Source organism: Acipenser ruthenus, chromosome 6 (genome assembly GCF_902713425.1).
Source record: "Acipenser ruthenus chromosome 6, fAciRut3.2 maternal haplotype, whole genome shotgun sequence".
In the NCBI taxonomy this organism is placed as follows: Eukaryota; Metazoa; Chordata; class Actinopteri; order Acipenseriformes; family Acipenseridae; genus Acipenser; species Acipenser ruthenus.
The window spans coordinates 38879311-38895655 of record NC_081194.1 but is presented as its reverse complement, the minus strand read 5'-3'; the positions used below and the strand labels follow the sequence as shown (position 1 = coordinate 38895655).

Here is a 16345-nt window from a genome sequence, read left to right as displayed (position 1 = left end):
TGGGAAGAGAGTCAGAATCGGGGGATACAGCTGCAGGTACTGCACATCAATAGAAAATGCTTCACACTTTCCAGATACTGGCCAAACTAGCAAGGTAAATGTTACGTATAGTGATCAATGTTTTGTTTTGCTGTGATCCTATTTTCTGTTATGAGGAGTGTAATAAACGAAAAACAAAATGGTGTTTTTTTTTTCTTTGACAACGCCCCCTTTTCCACATATAATTTTGGAAGTGCTTATTTAAGTTAAATTTGACAGTTTTCACTTGCATGCACAGCTTTAAAAAAAAGTAAACCCCAGTGATTTTATGAAAATGTGTCATTTACCACTTTGTTTATTGCAAAGAAACTACAATGACAGGGATAAAAAAAAAAAGAAATGAGAGAAAAAAAAAGTGATGTCTACTTACGTACTGTTTCTGCCTGAAATTCACACGTGAAAAGTGTCATTTTAAGTTTGATATCCTCTGCTTTTAGTTAATTCAGTGAAGCAAAATAAAGCCTTCACAACCTATTCTGGAATATTAGTTTTACATATTTTAGGATAAATAGTATTGGAAATTGCTTTCATTTTGTAAGATTTAGCTGGGAATTGTGCAGCATGTGATTGGAACAGGAAAGTGAAAGTAGTTTTTGCATTAATTTAACTTAAATACGTTAGTAATGTACTTTAGCTTAAGTATTGTATTAAGTTATATGATTGATTAACCTGTTACGTTTGACCCGTTATCGGAGCAATAGCATTTTTTTTTTTTTTTTTTAAATCTTGCAAAACACCAGGTGTTTGTCTCCAGTTTATGGTAGAAAGTCTTGGGCAGTTGAGTGGTGCTGCTGTATGTTTTAAAATGAGAAACGGTTTGGTTTTATTGTAGAAATACATGAAAAAACTTAAGTGCATATGTCTATTAACTTTATTTTTCATATGATAAACTAAGTATTGTTAGGAAAATTAGCAATGCGGCCACCAGTAAGTGTTCAGTCACAGGAAATTGGCCGAAGAAACCGAGCCTGTCAAAGATCTTTTATTTGGGCTTAAAAAAACCTGTTTGGCAACAGTAAGAAGTGCCACCTAGGGCACGCCTCTCAAAGATGGCATGGTGAATATGCACTGAAGTTTATTTCCCCCTCTGTTTACGGTCATGTATTTAATTTAGAAACTTTTAATTTACATTGGAGCTAGAACATACATATTTAGACACCGTGCTACACTTTTAATCAGGCGCTTAATAAGATGCTGATACAACACAAGTGCTTTCGTTCGTTAACTTGAATGCTTGCTGCGCAGTAAGTGTCAGAATATTTTCTAGTTTTAATAAAATTAAAATTAATAACATGCTGTTTTAATAGCATTACATTGAGATTTGTATAATTATTTGGTTGTAAGATGTCGTTTGAATACTGGTCAGGAAATGATATTTGCATTCTATTTATTATTAATGGTGATCAAACATTGTATCATATTAAGTAGTTATTTCTGAGATGTATTAGTTGATTGGTGCAAGTGCAGTGCTGCAACGTTTTGTTACGGTATGTAAAGATTGGATAGTCAGATTTTCATGACTATTTAAACAGCCCCCCCACCACTACACACATCATGACCACCCTGTGGCCCCCCAGGGTTTGGACATTGCCTTATCTGGCCCGTCAGAGAAAGTAATTGAGTACCACTGCCCTAAACTCGTGTTTTTCAGATATCTTAGCAAATATGTGCACAGCTCACAGCGTTAACGAACCACCGCGATTGTGCACGAAAACGTGATGTAGAAGTGGGGCTCATGCATGGGCTAACTTACATCAAATGACGAATCATGCACCCAGCCGGTGGGGGGGGGGGGGGAAAGGTTACAACCAATGAGGATTCAACATTCCCTTTAAGAGCACCTGTGCGTCTGCGATATCGAATGGAAGGCATTTTGAAACCAAAAAAATGGAAGGAGACAAAAGTGCAAAGAAATTAGTTCTCCAGCAGCCCAAGTGATGAGGATGAGCAAGCCCCTCAAGCGAGGCTACAAAATAGAAAAAAGTAGGAGGAGTGTACGTGTAGTGTTCCCCCAGAGACATCCAAACATCAGAATTGCATTTTGAGGATTCCAAATGTTCGCTCAATTACAGTACGAGCACATTTAAAGGTACGGTTAAATCTCTGTTCAGCAGGGCTCGTGGGGTTGTGCAGCAGGTCAGAAGCCACCGCTTCAGTGGTTCCCTGTAAAGTAAGAAATGTAACCATTACTGAATAATATACTAAAGCTGCGTGCCCCCGAGCATAAGAAGACTGCAAACACAGGTACTAGTATAATTTTCCTTTCGGATCCTGACGAAAGGAATACATTATACTTTTATCTGCATATATATCGCTACTAACACGATAATAATTTTTTGAAATGTTGTATTTTTAATTTACTAATTATACGTAGTTTTGCACACAACCTGTTGCTTGTTACTTCCCGTAGCGGTCTTGTGCCCCGCATGGAGCTGGCAGCTTCTGCTGCCCCTTCCAGGGATCAAGCAGCTTGAATCGGCTGACTTGTGCTCTCCTACAGGCTACTAATAGCTCCAGCTGGAGTTAAAAAAAAAAAAAAAAAAAGAAAAAAAAAAAAAAAAAAAAAGAAAAAAATTCATTTTGGGAACGATATTATTTCTGAACTGTAATTGTTTATTACTGTGTTTGTGAGTATTTTCTTGTGTGTTGTGTTTCTGTCTTGCGCTGAAGACAAGCACAGCTGCTGCGCTCGACAGCTCTGCGCTGACTAATTAAATAAAACTTAGTTTGTGTACGGGTTTATTATTATTTGAATTATTATTGGGTCGATTTGCAGCGTACCAATGACTTGTGGTCTAGCAAATCCTGCAGCTCTGTACTTAGTCCTGATTGCAGCATACCAAAAAGCTAATCCTGAAAATTTACATTACTAGCATTTGAAAAAAAAAAAAAACATTGAAGATATTGAACTGGCAAAAAAGGCAGAAGTATGAAAAGGTATGAAAAAAACAAATATATTAATGATAAAATGGTAAAGGCGTTTTTATTACGTTTAAGTAAAAGTACACCTATATTCATGATATAATTGTAGCCTCCTACATGTCTTTTTATGCACATTCCGCACACGGATCATACTTGCATTTTAACTTGCCGGTAACCCATTGCTGCGTGACACTGAACGTTAAGTTGTAAATGTGGTGCTTATATTTAATACACATTACACTGACATTTCAGTTTAAATCAAATACTTCAGACGTGCATGCTTTTTTATTATTTAAATACACAGTATCTTATTGTGCAGCACTTTATTAAAGTTTGTACAATATTTCAATGAAAAAACGAAATCAATCTCTTCAGAACACTTTGTTCCTCAACCACAATAAATTAGACAAAAAGGAAAAGGGTGCCACATTGCTATAGTAGTTTATTTAGACTACCGTATACATTTGCTGTCTACCTAAGATAATGAATAATTGCTTAATATAGTGTATCACAATATATTAAGGTACATTATATCTTAAATAGTGCAATTGTCAATTTTATTAAGGCTGTTTCTGTGACACAGCGAGCGAACCTTACTGAACCAAATGCTTCAAAGGGTTCACGTTTCACTTCACTAGTTTTTAGACGTAATTTCAGAGAATAATGGCGCTGTCTTCGTGTTATGTGCTGTACAAACATAGGATGAGCAAGCGTACTAAGTTAGTCTTATACTTCATAGTACTAAGTTAGTCCTCCTGAACAGGATCATCTCGCGTCCGATTTGGTACGCTGCAATCAGGATCTTGTTTAGTCCGATTTAGCAGATAATCCACCTGTAGTGATTTATCTCCTGGTACGCTGCAACCGGGATTAACAAGTGTACTAACTTAAGTCTAAGCAAGTGGACTAAACTTGCTTAACACTAGAACCGCCAAGATTTCGAACTACATACAACCGCCGCACCTGCAAAATGTGCAGCTCCATTTTAAAACGGCTTTGATATGAAAATGAAAAACAAACAATCGGATACAACTTTAATATTTTTATTTATGAACATCATACATAACATTCAGAGCAGAAACAGCATATTTACATTGAAAATTAAACTTTTTTTAATTTTTTTTTCAAAAAGAGCACATGAAACTAATAAAATAAACTTTACGCAATAAACTTCTGTGTAAACAGGTGTAGAAAGCTGTATGCACATATAAAATTATAAAACTTAAGTAACTAGTTATAAAAATAGCATAAAACAAAAATATAACAACGTATGCAAAGTGAAAGCGCTTTGAGTGAAACAAAGTTCAAAGGCTGTCTGTCTGTCTGTTTAGAGTTGTAGTACAGCTTTCTAAGTACAATCTATGCAGAAAACACGCTTTTCAACAGTACAAGTGCATTTGCCACAGACTTGCCTTTTCACAACAGGCGCAGATATCAAAATTTCTGTTGTTATTGCATTTAGCAACCTGGCATTGTCTTTTATTCCGTGTGCCAGTGGGCGCTGGCTGAAGGTTGAGGGGCATTTGCCAGCCAGCTTTCGTGTCTCTTCTCAAAATGTTTCTGCCGTAGCTCCAGGGCTAGCTGCAAAACGATGTTCCTCCGAGTGATTGTGTTGCCGGTGCAGTCCTTGTACAAAACTAAAGCGTTGATGGCTGCCAGGTCCAAAACATTATAAAAAACAGCCACAGGCTACCTGCGAGTACCAACTTTGACAGAATACAGCCGTGCCATTTGATCCAGTATATCCACATCGTACTTTGTTGCGTTGTAAAATGCAGCAGTCTCTGGCTTTCGTTTAGAATCAGTCCCGATGGTCGCTGATCTGTGCAGAGCTTAGAATATGCACATGTTTTTATTTTTTTGCACTGTCACACACAGGGTGGCACAGTTGTTCCGCCTGAGAAATCTAGTGTAAATGTGTAGAATGACTTTCATCAGTATTTCAAGCACTCAACAGGATTATAATACTTTATTTCACAATGATGTTGATTTTATTACAAGGCCCAGACAAAATTGTCGGCTATATTGTATTGATTTCAATATGCCGCATAAACTGCGGGTCTGGCAGTTGAAGAAGCAAGTGCTTATAACATATTAATTTTTATGATTCTGCAGCTGAAACACCGTATGGTTATTTAATTCAAATATTTAGTAACACCTAAGAATGGACATGCACGAGATATTCACATACGCAGAGATATTTAAATTTGAATTGTAAAAGCCATTCAAAAAGTGGCTATGGCGGTGCTAGTGTTAATCCGCTAGTTAGACGCATCAAGTGGACTAACTTTGGTACGCTGCAATCGACCCATTGTGATTACTGTACTGTGAGTTTCTCTTGTGTGTTTTTGGTTTAAAACAAGTAAATAAAAAAATAACACGGTTACAGCTGCAGGGTTCAGCAGCTATGCATTCATGTGCTTTGTGTAGATTGTTTCAGTCTGCCACAGTATATCAATACCGTCTTCGTGGCTGCTTGCAGCACCATTACGAAGGCTGTTTAGGCTAACAGCAGTCTTCCCTCAGTTTGCAACTGTGGGTTTGTCAGAAGCTATGCAGTTCCTGTATACTGGTTCTTGCAGTAACGCAGGGCATGGTTACCGCACAAGTACCGTACCAACCCGGTGCAAGGCATCGCACATGTACCGTACTGAGGTTGCGGGTACCGTACCGACCAGCAGCCTCAGAGAACGGCACAGCCGGCTGCTACAGCCAGAAGGGGTTTTCATAAACGGCCCGCGGCTGTGCACTGTGAGAGCTTTAACAAGTTCCGCCGCCGCCAGAAGCAGAGGCAAAGACCTCAGGCTAAGCCACAAGCCCGGCAGCGGCCCTAGGCCCTTGCTGCCACAATGCCAAGGTACCACCTGGAGTATTGGCGTCGGTGCATTCAAGCACATCATATCAAACATCTGCACAGTCAAAACACTGTATTTAAATGAACAATTAAACATAAAAGGTTTTATTTTCGAGCTTACCACATATAAAGCACTACTTCAAAAAATGTTAACTATAATAAAATAAACATTTCAAAAGAAACTAGTGTGTAAACAGGTATATGCACAAACAAAACTGTAAAAACAAAAGTAGTTTTTAATCTAAAACGAAAGTAACATGATTTGTCTTGCTTGTGTGTCACTCGGAGCACAGAATTCTGAAAGCACTAGAGTTTTAGTTTGTCCAGTAAAGCGCTGCTGTCTATGGTCTTCAACCCTTCTACTGCTTGTTGTCTAACTTCTCCCACACAAACTGTGTCCTTTAGATCTCCATCTTACCATCTCCCAAGACTTTTCACTGGCTTCTCGGACACTGTTGGTATTGCCTCACCATTTAATGTAGAACCTTTTATCTACTACTTTACCTTTTAATTATAGAGATGCTCCTTGATTTAGTGGGCTTGAATTGCATTCGTGCCCAGTCATTGTTATTGGTTAATTTGCCCAATAACCGATTAGTGCAGGCTACTGTTGTAGTCATGGTTGTCATGTCATCCGTGTATACTCAAATTGGTGGTAGTTGCGTTCCAGAAGCCAAGCACTCTCCTCCCTCTACCCATTTTGATGCCCTAATGATTACTTCCATTGCCATGGTAAAAGCCAGTGGAGAAATGGTGCATCCTGCCATTGTTCCACTTCTAGGCATTGCCATGTAGTGCTGAATTCTGCATGTATTGTAAAAGGCGGTTCTAGTGTTAATGAAATGTAACTTTTAGATGTTCTACACACACACGCACACACACAAATAAAAATTATATAATTTTGTGTGTGTTGGAAAGGTAACCAGACAAACAAGTAGCTGATGCGTGATGTAATTCAGAATGTGCGCGACAACACGTGAATTCATTAATTTCTCTTTATCTTCATGGCAACACATGAAGCTCTCCTCACGATATTCGTTCTTTTCCTACTTTAGTAAGCAGACACAGACATTTAAATATCCCCTCCCCTAAATGACTATGAATTGAGTACTCTGCATTGGTATGGACATTTTTTTTTGTTTTTCCTAAATCAGAACTGCATAGCAACGCATTTCCTGAAAAGTAGGGCAAACCGGTCGTGAGGAAAATTGTCATGACTTGTGCATGTAAACGCTGCCTTTGTCTGGCCACGTAAAAATGTGCATTTTATTTCTCTTTTTTTCTCTCTTTTCTTTACCTGCTTCCCTGGTAGTTTCAGTGGTATTTTATAGTCAGTCAATCATGTAATTTGCATACAATTTAGACTTGGTTTTCACATCTCAATTGAAACGCAAACGCTAACACTATTGATAGTTTACTAAATCGCTGCCAGGTGGGCACTAAAACATGGTTGCTAAATCACATAGGTGTGCAAAGTTTGTTTACCCACTCATGCTCCTGATTTTGGTGTGCTAACTGTCAGCAAAAGTGTTTTGCGATTGGGTTTGCGAACACTGCTAAATAGGGCCCGTAATGTTCTATGAAATAACAGGCGGCATATATTTTGCACACATTTTAATGTTTTATTTGTTTTGGTTTTTCTAGGCACATAAGACACTGTATGCATTAGCAAACACAGAGACACGATACTTTGCGAAAAAGAAGACTCTTCTCAGTCTCAGTAAACTGGCAGCCCTGGCATCTGACTTTCCTGAAGATTTAGTGCAGGAAAAGGTGGAAGGTAAGATAGCTCTGAGCAGTCCTGGGGTCAATTACAATTGGAATTGTGTAATATATAATTAAATGCAATTATAATGTCAATGTATTTGTAGATGAACCTTGGCACACACCTGCATAATTGTTATTATGACATATACTGTACTTCAATTACAGTTCAATTACACATCTTTTGTCATACTTTTTCAGAATTTGATAAACATGTGATCCACTGCATATTGTCATAATTTTGCTAAATGACAAAGTAAAAGTTGTATAGTATGTTTCTGTATTTGTACCTTTTGATTATTGGTTGCAGTATAATTGCAATTGAAGAAAATATTGTAATTGTAATTTCAGCAAACAATGAGTTCAGCAAAGCTGATAATTGCATAATGTACGTTCTTGTTTGTTTGTTTTGTGTGTGAGTATATGGGCGGGTGTTTCTTTTATTATCCATCCATAAATGTTGCCAGTAAAAAGCATACCAGTAACAAAAGATTAATGGGACTGTATAATGTAAAACTGTAATTTGTACTGCGAGACAATAGGGGGCATAGTGTTAGTGATTGCAACCAGTTACCAAGGTTTAGATCTGAAGGCTGTAAAAAGATGCTGAATGTTGTTTGTCCTCAGAGATAGCTGAGCAGGAGTGCTTCCTACTCCACCAGGAGACGCTGCCTAAACAGCTCCTGGATGAGAAGCAGCTGATTCCTGACACCATGCCCTTACTGACTGCTCACAATCTCATCAATGTAAGTGCTATCAGGTATAATGCTTGATCACAGAGCATTGATCTTTCATGTGCTTCCAGCTGTATTGATCCCCATTTTCTTATAGTTTGGCAATGGGATAGATGAGTGAGCTCTGTGTAATTTGAAATGAAAAAGGGATCAGGTATACTGATCCCTTTATTGCAGCAACTATGAGGTGATCGGTAAATTTAAAGGTAAAAAAGGAACGGGGGCTTTAAGTCGAACCTGATGATTTTTGCCATATGTTATATACAGCATACAACATTTTATACTATTTTGCATAATACATTTACACACCCTTTACTGATTTTAAGCTTCTGCGATAAGGCACATGTTCAGAATGGGGTTGGACATAGCTTGGTCAGGATGCTTCCACCCCAGAATTTAAATGTGCATTTTATTGCTGGCTTCCAATGGTAATTCCATTAAATTGAGCACAACTTTTATATGAATACATTTTTCTAATTTACCATCTTGGTCATTTCACTGAAAGAATAGCTCACACTATAGTCCAATTGAAACAGTACAAATCAGTTCTGCCTTGGTGCTTTTAAAAATAAAATAAAATTTGGGTTATGATTTAAGTTTTATTAGCAATCTATGTATTGACTTGTGAGTAAGTCGTAAATTAAGATAGTTATAGTATTTGTATTGTCTTTCAATTTTAAATGTTTTTGTGTTGAAGCTTTACATCTGTGATGAGAATAGAAGAGCTAATGAGTACGATTTCAAGAAAGCACTTGATCTTCTGGAGTACATTGATCAGGTATGGAAACGTTAGCAGAGCCTCCAGGAGCACCTACAGTAATTCCAATGTTGCTATGTGACTCAATGCTGATCCATAATATTTGAATGCATCTTTGCATAGTGCTACAATATATTTACTGAAACAGTAATGTTTTATGAATTGAATTTCTCATGTTGGTTTGAAATTTAATGCACACTTTTCACAAATACAGGAAGAAGTTGATATTGAGGCACTCAAATGTGACATTTTCTGCAAGGCTCTCCAAAGAGATGAGTATGTACTATTCATTTAACTCACCCCCCTTCCTCTTTCTCTCAATGCCTCGGTATGCATACAGTACATAACAGATAGTATTTTTTCAAAAGGCTTGATAGCCTATGAGGTGATAATAGCCAGTTTACGCCATTTCTCTGGGTCTTGACAAAAACACTACAGTACATGAAGACTATGCGGTGATCTGATTCAAACATTCAAAATCCTAAAAGGTATAGACAATGTCGACCCAGGGGACTTGACCTGAAAAAAGAAACAAAGACCAGGGGTCACAAATGGAGATTAGATAAAGGGGCATTCAGAACAGAAAATAGGAGGCACTTCTTTACACAGAGAATTGTGAGGGTCTGGAACCAACTCCCCAGTAATGTTGTTGAAGCTGACACCCTGGAATCATTCAAGAAGCTGCTTGATGAGATTCAGGGATCAATAAGCTACAAACAACCAAACAAGCAAGATGGGCTGAATGGCCTCCTCTCGTTTGTAAACTTTCTTATGTTCTTATAAAAGTAATGATTCATGCAGGATTCCTGCATTAATGTAGAGTAAGCATGGCGTGGAGATTGCCGAAATGGTCCGTGTTTGTAGCGTGAAGCTTGAGTAAATGACACATTAAGGTTGAGTGTAGGCGGACATTGAGATTTGGCGCTGTGGAGGCCTGGCACCACAAGCTAAATCCATCATACAGTACCTGTCATTTAGAGTACTTTCAGCAGTCTTTTAAAAATAAATAAATAAATAAATACTTTTCATACATGCATACTCGCACATATGCTCCAGTTCAAAATAAATACAATAACAATTGTGTTTTGCTTAATATTTTCAGAAATAAATGTATTGTAAAAGGCTAAGTTTATCATAAGAATGCACTTTACAAATTATTATTATTATTATTTGTTTATTTAGCAGACACCTTTATCCAAGGCGATTTACAGAGACTAGGGTGTGTGAACTATGCAGCAGAGTCACTTACAACTACGTCTCACCTGAAAGATGCAGCACGAGGAGGTTAAGTGACTTGCTCAGGGTCACACAATGAATGAGTCAGTGGCTGAGGTGGGATTTGAACCGGGGACCTCCTGGTTACAAGCCCTTTTCTTTAACCACTGGACCACACAGCCTCCTTAGGCCAAATTCATTTTTGTTATTTTCACAGATTAAAACGGGTTGTCCACATGTTTTAAATTAAATTGTTCCTTATATAAGCAATAATATGCAAGTTATTGTTTTATAAGAACAAACATTCTAGAACAAGAAAAGGCCATTGTATAATTAATATAACCTCTTGAATTGAATTCAGCTGTGTTGGCTATATAACCTAATATTCTATTTGCCTTTTATACACAAAGATCTCAAACCCCAGTTCACTAGAGCAGACATTTTTAAAAGAGCTATGAAGCAGACTTTTAAAGTAGTAAGTGTAAAAAGTTGTCAGGATTTTAACAGTGAAAAGAAAAATGACAGGTACATTATTTTAAACAGTTGTAGAAACACATGGAGATTTATAACGACCCTGTATTCGTTTTTTGGACCCAACAGATGATCAGATTATTACTTGTATCCAACTAAATGCACAAACAGCATTGGATTTATGTGAAGAATTATCACAGGATTTGGAGATTTTGCAGCTTTGCCGGTGGCAGTGAAGATTCTGTGCTACAGGTGGCATTCAAAGTATGATGGATATTTTATGCCAAACTTAAATATATGTGATATACATACAGTGCCTATAGTAAGTATTCACCCCCTTGGACGTTTTCAGTTTGTTGTGTTACAACCTTTAGGCATTTAAATGAGATTTTTTTTTCCTTTTGATTTACATAACCTACTCAACACTTTCAGTGTTTGAAAAAAGGAGGGGGGGGGCAAATCAATTAAATAAAAACTTGAAAAGTATTCATTAGATAAGTATACACCCCCTTTGCTATAACACTCCTAAATAAGCTCAGGTGCAACCAATTGCCTTCAGAATTCACGCAATGAGTTAAATGGAGTCCATCTGTGTGCAATAAAAATGGTTCACATGATTTCAGATTAAATACACCTGTCTCTGTAAGGTCCCACAGTTGGGTAGTGCATTCAAAGCAAAGATACTACCATGAAGACCAAGGAGCTTTCAAAACAACTCCGGGATAAAGTTGTGGAAAGGCACAGATCAGGGGAGGGGTATAAAAAATTTTAAAGGCATTGAACATCCCTTGGAGCACAGTCAAGTCGATCATTAAGAAGTGGAAGGTATATGGCACCACCCAGAATCTGCTCAGAGCAGGCCATGCTCCCAAACTGGGCAGCCGGGTAAGAAGGGCATTGGTCAGAGAAGCCAGCAAGAGGCCAATGACAACTCTGAAAGACCTACAGCGTTCCATGGCTGAGATGGATAGAAACTGTCCATGTGTCAACAGTAGCTCAGGAACTCCACCAATCTGGCCTGTATGGAAGAGTGGCAAGAAGGAAGCCATTTCTGAAAAAACCCAACACAGCACATCACCCAGGTAACACCATCCCTAATGTGAAGCTTGGTGGTGGCAGCATCATGCTATGAGGATGCTTTTCATCGGCAGGGAGTGGGAAGCTTGTCAGGGTAGAGGGCAAAATGGATGGAGCTAAATACAGGTAAATCCTGCTTCAGTCTGCAAAAGACCTAAGACTGGGACGGAGATTCACCTTTCAGCATGACAATGACCCCAAGCACACAGCCAAAGCGACACTGGAGTGGCTTAAAAACAAGAAAGTGAATGTCCTACTGGCCCAGTCAAAGCCTGGACAATCTGTGGCAAGACTTGAAGATTGCTGTCCACCAACGATCCCCATCCAACTTGACAGAGCTTGAACAATTTTGCCAAGAAGAATGGGCGAATATTGCACGATTATTATTATTATTATTATTATTATTTATTTCTTAGCAGACGCCCTTATCCAGGGCGACTTACAATCGCAAGCAAATACAAATACATTCAAGTGTTACAATATAAGTCATACAATAAGAACAAGAAATACAATAATTCTCAAGTGTGACAAACCACAATTCAATAATACAGCAGATAATAGTGAAAGTTACATCAGGATATGATTAAGTAGTGATAGTTACATCAGGATATGATTAAGTACAAAATACTACAGATTAAACACTTGGCAGATTACAATATTCTGAGGTACAGAATTAAATGCTCCAGATGTGCAAACCTGGTAGAGACTTACCCCAACTGTAATTGCTGCCAAAGGTCGTTCTACCAAGTATTGACTCGGGGGTAGAATACTTATCTAACCAAGACATTTCAGTTTTTTTTTTATTTTTTATTAACTGTTTCACAATAAAAATTGTCGTGCCTCTTCAAAGTGTTGAGTAGGTTGTGTAAATCAAAGGAAAAAAAATTCAGCTTGTAACACAACAAACTGAAAATGTCCAAGGGGGGTGAATACTTAAGAATATAAGAAAGTTTACAAACGAGAGGAGGCCATTCAGCCCATCTTGCTCGTTTGGTTGTTAGTAGCTTATTGATCCCAGAATCTCATCAAGCAGCTTCTTGAAGGATCCCAGGGTGTCAGCTTCAACATCATTACTGGGGAGTTGGTTCCAGACCCTCACAATTCTCTGTGTAAAAAAGTGCCTATTTTCTGTTCTGAATGCCCCTTTATCTAATCTCCATTTGTGACCCCTGGTCCTTGTTTCTTTTTTCAGGTCAAAGTAGTCCCCTGGGTCGACATTGTCTATACATTTTAGGATTTTGAATGTTTGAATCAGATCACAGTGTAGTCTTCTTTTTTCAAAACTGAATAGATTCAATTCTTTTAGCCTGTCTGCATGCGACATGCCTTTTAAACCCGGGATAATTCTGGTTGCTCTTCTTTGCACTCTTTCTAGAGCAGCAATATCCTTTTTGTAACAAGGTGACCAGAACTGAACACAATATTCTAGGTGAGGACTTACTAATGCAAGTTTTAACATTACTTCCCTTGATTTAAATTCAACACTTCTCACAATATATCCGAGCATCTTGTTGGCCTTTTTTATAGCTTCCCCACATTGTTTAGATGAAGACATTTCTGAGTCAACATAAACTCCTAGGTCTTTTTCATAGATTCCTTCTTCAATTTCAGTATCTCCCATATGATATTTATAATGCACATTTGTATTGCCTGCGTGCAGTACTTTACACTTTTCTCTATTAAATGTAATTTGCCATGTGTCTACCCAGCTCTGAATGCTGTCTAGATCATTTTGAATGACATTTGCTGCTGCAACAGTGTATGCCACTCCTCCTATTTTTGTGTCGTCTCCAAATTTAACAAGTTTGCTTACTATACCAGAATCTAAATCATAAATGTAGATTAGGAATAGCAGAGGACCTAATACTGATCCCTGTGGTACACCACTGGTTACCTCGCTCCATTTTGAGGTTTCTCCTCTAATCAGTACTTTACTTTAACCACTCCCTAATCCATGTGCAGGCATTTCCTTGAATCCCTACTGCATTCAGTTTGAGAATTAATCTTTTATGCAGGACTTTGTCAAAAGCTTTCTGGAAATCTAAATAAACCATGTCCATAGTCGATGTTGCATGCTCAAAAAAATCAAGCAGGTTAGAAGTCAGGCTTCTTGGTCTGTAGTTACCTGGTTCTGTTTTGACTCCCTTTTTGTGGATCGGTATTACGTTTTCAATTTTCCAGTCTGTCGGTACAATCCCTGTGTCAAGAGACTTGCATGATCTTGGTTAGCGGTTTGTAAATAACTTCTTTCATTTCTTTGAGTACTATTGGGAGGATCTCATCCGGCCCAGGGGATTTGTTTATTTTAAGAGCTCCTGGTCCCTTTAACACTTCTGCCTCTGTTATGCTAAAGTTATTTAAAACTGGATAGGAACAGGTTGACGTGGGGCATGTTGTCTGTGTCCTCCTTTGTAAAAACCTGTGAAAAGTAATCATTTTATATATTTGCTTTTTTTTTTTCTTCGTCTATGATTTTGCCATTTGTGTCTCTTAGACATTTAACCTCCTCTTTGAATGTTCTCTTGCTATTGTAATACTGGAAAAACATTTTGGAATTGGTTTTAACACACTAATTGTTTCTTCTAATAAAAATTACATTATCTTTGGACCTGTTAAGTCTGGTTTGATTTAGCTCTTTTCACATTTTGAAATAGTCACCACCACTTACAGCATACAGGTTTATTTAAGGCAGCCATTTATATTGGACAAATAGTGTTTGCCGTGCCCATGGATTTCAATAACAAAGGCATTGTTTATACCGTGTTAAGCACATCGTATATTTTGGACAAACTCAGCTGTTTGGATCTCGTTATGTGCCATTTGCATAGATTTAAATAAAACTGTAGTAAGCTTGACAGGTCGATCAATAGGCTGTTTGCACCTTGTTACTGAGCGATTGCTCCTGTACTGTACCTTGGCTATTTAATCCCTGTACGCAGTGTCCGGTTTATTTACGGTTTGAAAAAACAGCACTGACTGCAACAGCAAGCATGGCTGGAAAGAGAAAAGCAATGAGCATCAGCACGAAAATTCAGTGTAAATAAAATGTCTCTTAGATGCTGTGTGCTTGCTAAAACATGCTTGGAACTCTGTCAGTCAGCAAACAATGCAATGTTGCATCAAAAAGCTGGGGATAATGTGGGAATTGACTAGAGAAGGGGATGGGAGTACTCTGTGATTTGGCTACCAATGTGATCTGGCAACAAATTCGATCAGCTAAAAAAGGAGAGGAAGGAGCTCCATGTGACATTCCTGGATTTGGCTAATGCATATGGTTCAGTGCCACATGAACTTCTTTGGGCAGCATTTGATTTTTTCAGTGTACCGATGACAATAACAAATTTAGTGAAAGCCTACTTTGGAGATTTGCAATTTTTAGTTTTTTAACTTCAGAATTCAGCACTACATGGCAATGCCTAGAGGTTGGAATAATGGCAGGATGCACCATTTCTCCACTGGCTTTTACCATGGCAATGGAAGTAATCATTAGGGCATCAAAATGGGTAGTAGGAGGAGAGCGCTTGGCTTCTGGAATGCGACTACCACCAATTCGAGCATACGTGGATGTCATGACAACCATGACTACAACAGTAGCCTGCACTAATCGGTTATTGGGCAAATTAACCAATAACATTGAATGGGCACGAATGCAATTCAAGCCCACTAAATCAAGGAGCATCTCTATAATTAAAGGCAAAGTAGTAGATAAAACATTCTTCATTAATGGTGAGGCAATACCAACAGTGTCTGAGAAGCCAGTGAAGAGTCTTGGGAGATGGTACGACAGGGATCTAAAGGACACAGTTCGTGTGGGAGAAGTTAGACAACAAGCAGTGGAAGGGTTGAAGAGCATAGACAGCTGCGCTCTACCAGGCAAACTAAAACTCTGGTGCTTTCAGTTTGGTCTACTGCCGAGGTTTCTGTGGCCACTGACTGTACGAGGTTTCTTTGACAACAGTAGAGAAGCTGGAAGCTTTAATCAGTTCATACATCAGGAAATGGTTGGGAGTTCCACGCTGCCTCAGCAGAGTGGGACTTTATGGTAAAGGAATACTGCAGCTACCAGTCTCCGCTCTAAACGAGGCGTTTAAGTGTGCCAAGGTCAGACTGGAAATGACATTAGTAGAGTCACGCGACAAATGCGTAAGGGAGGCAGCACCTGTGTTGAAAACTGGAAGAAAGTGGGCAGCAAAGAAAGCTGTGGAAGATGCAAAGGCTGCCCTTCGAATTGGTGATATCATGGGGCAAGTTCAGCATGGAAGAGGGGGTCTTGGTCTCAGTTCAGCTCCTCCTACATGGCACAAGGCAGCCCCAGCTCAAAGGAGGAAGCTGGTAGTCAACGAGGTGCAAAAGCAGGAGGAGAGGATGAGGTGTATAAAGGCCATTTCCCAGGCCAAGCAGAGAGAATGGATGAGATGGGAGAGTGGGGAACAACGCAAGATTGGCTGGCAAGACCTATGGTCAGTGGAACAGAGCAGGATCAGTTTCCTCATCAGGTCAACATATGATGTT

The 16345-nt window shown here is 38.6% G+C and overlaps 1 protein-coding gene across 1 annotated transcript in view; it reads left to right on the top strand.

The window, feature by feature from the left end:
* nup133 (nucleoporin 133) overlaps positions 1-16345 on the top strand; it is a 97045-nt gene that overhangs the window by 77185 nt on the left and 3515 nt on the right. Inside the window, exons 21-24 of the mRNA XM_034018696.3 lie at positions 7460-7595; positions 8207-8325; positions 9011-9091; positions 9285-9346. Coding sequence (XP_033874587.2) covers positions 7460-7595; positions 8207-8325; positions 9011-9091; positions 9285-9346 — 398 coding nt within the window. The remainder of the gene's footprint in view (positions 1-7459; positions 7596-8206; positions 8326-9010; positions 9092-9284; positions 9347-16345) is intronic.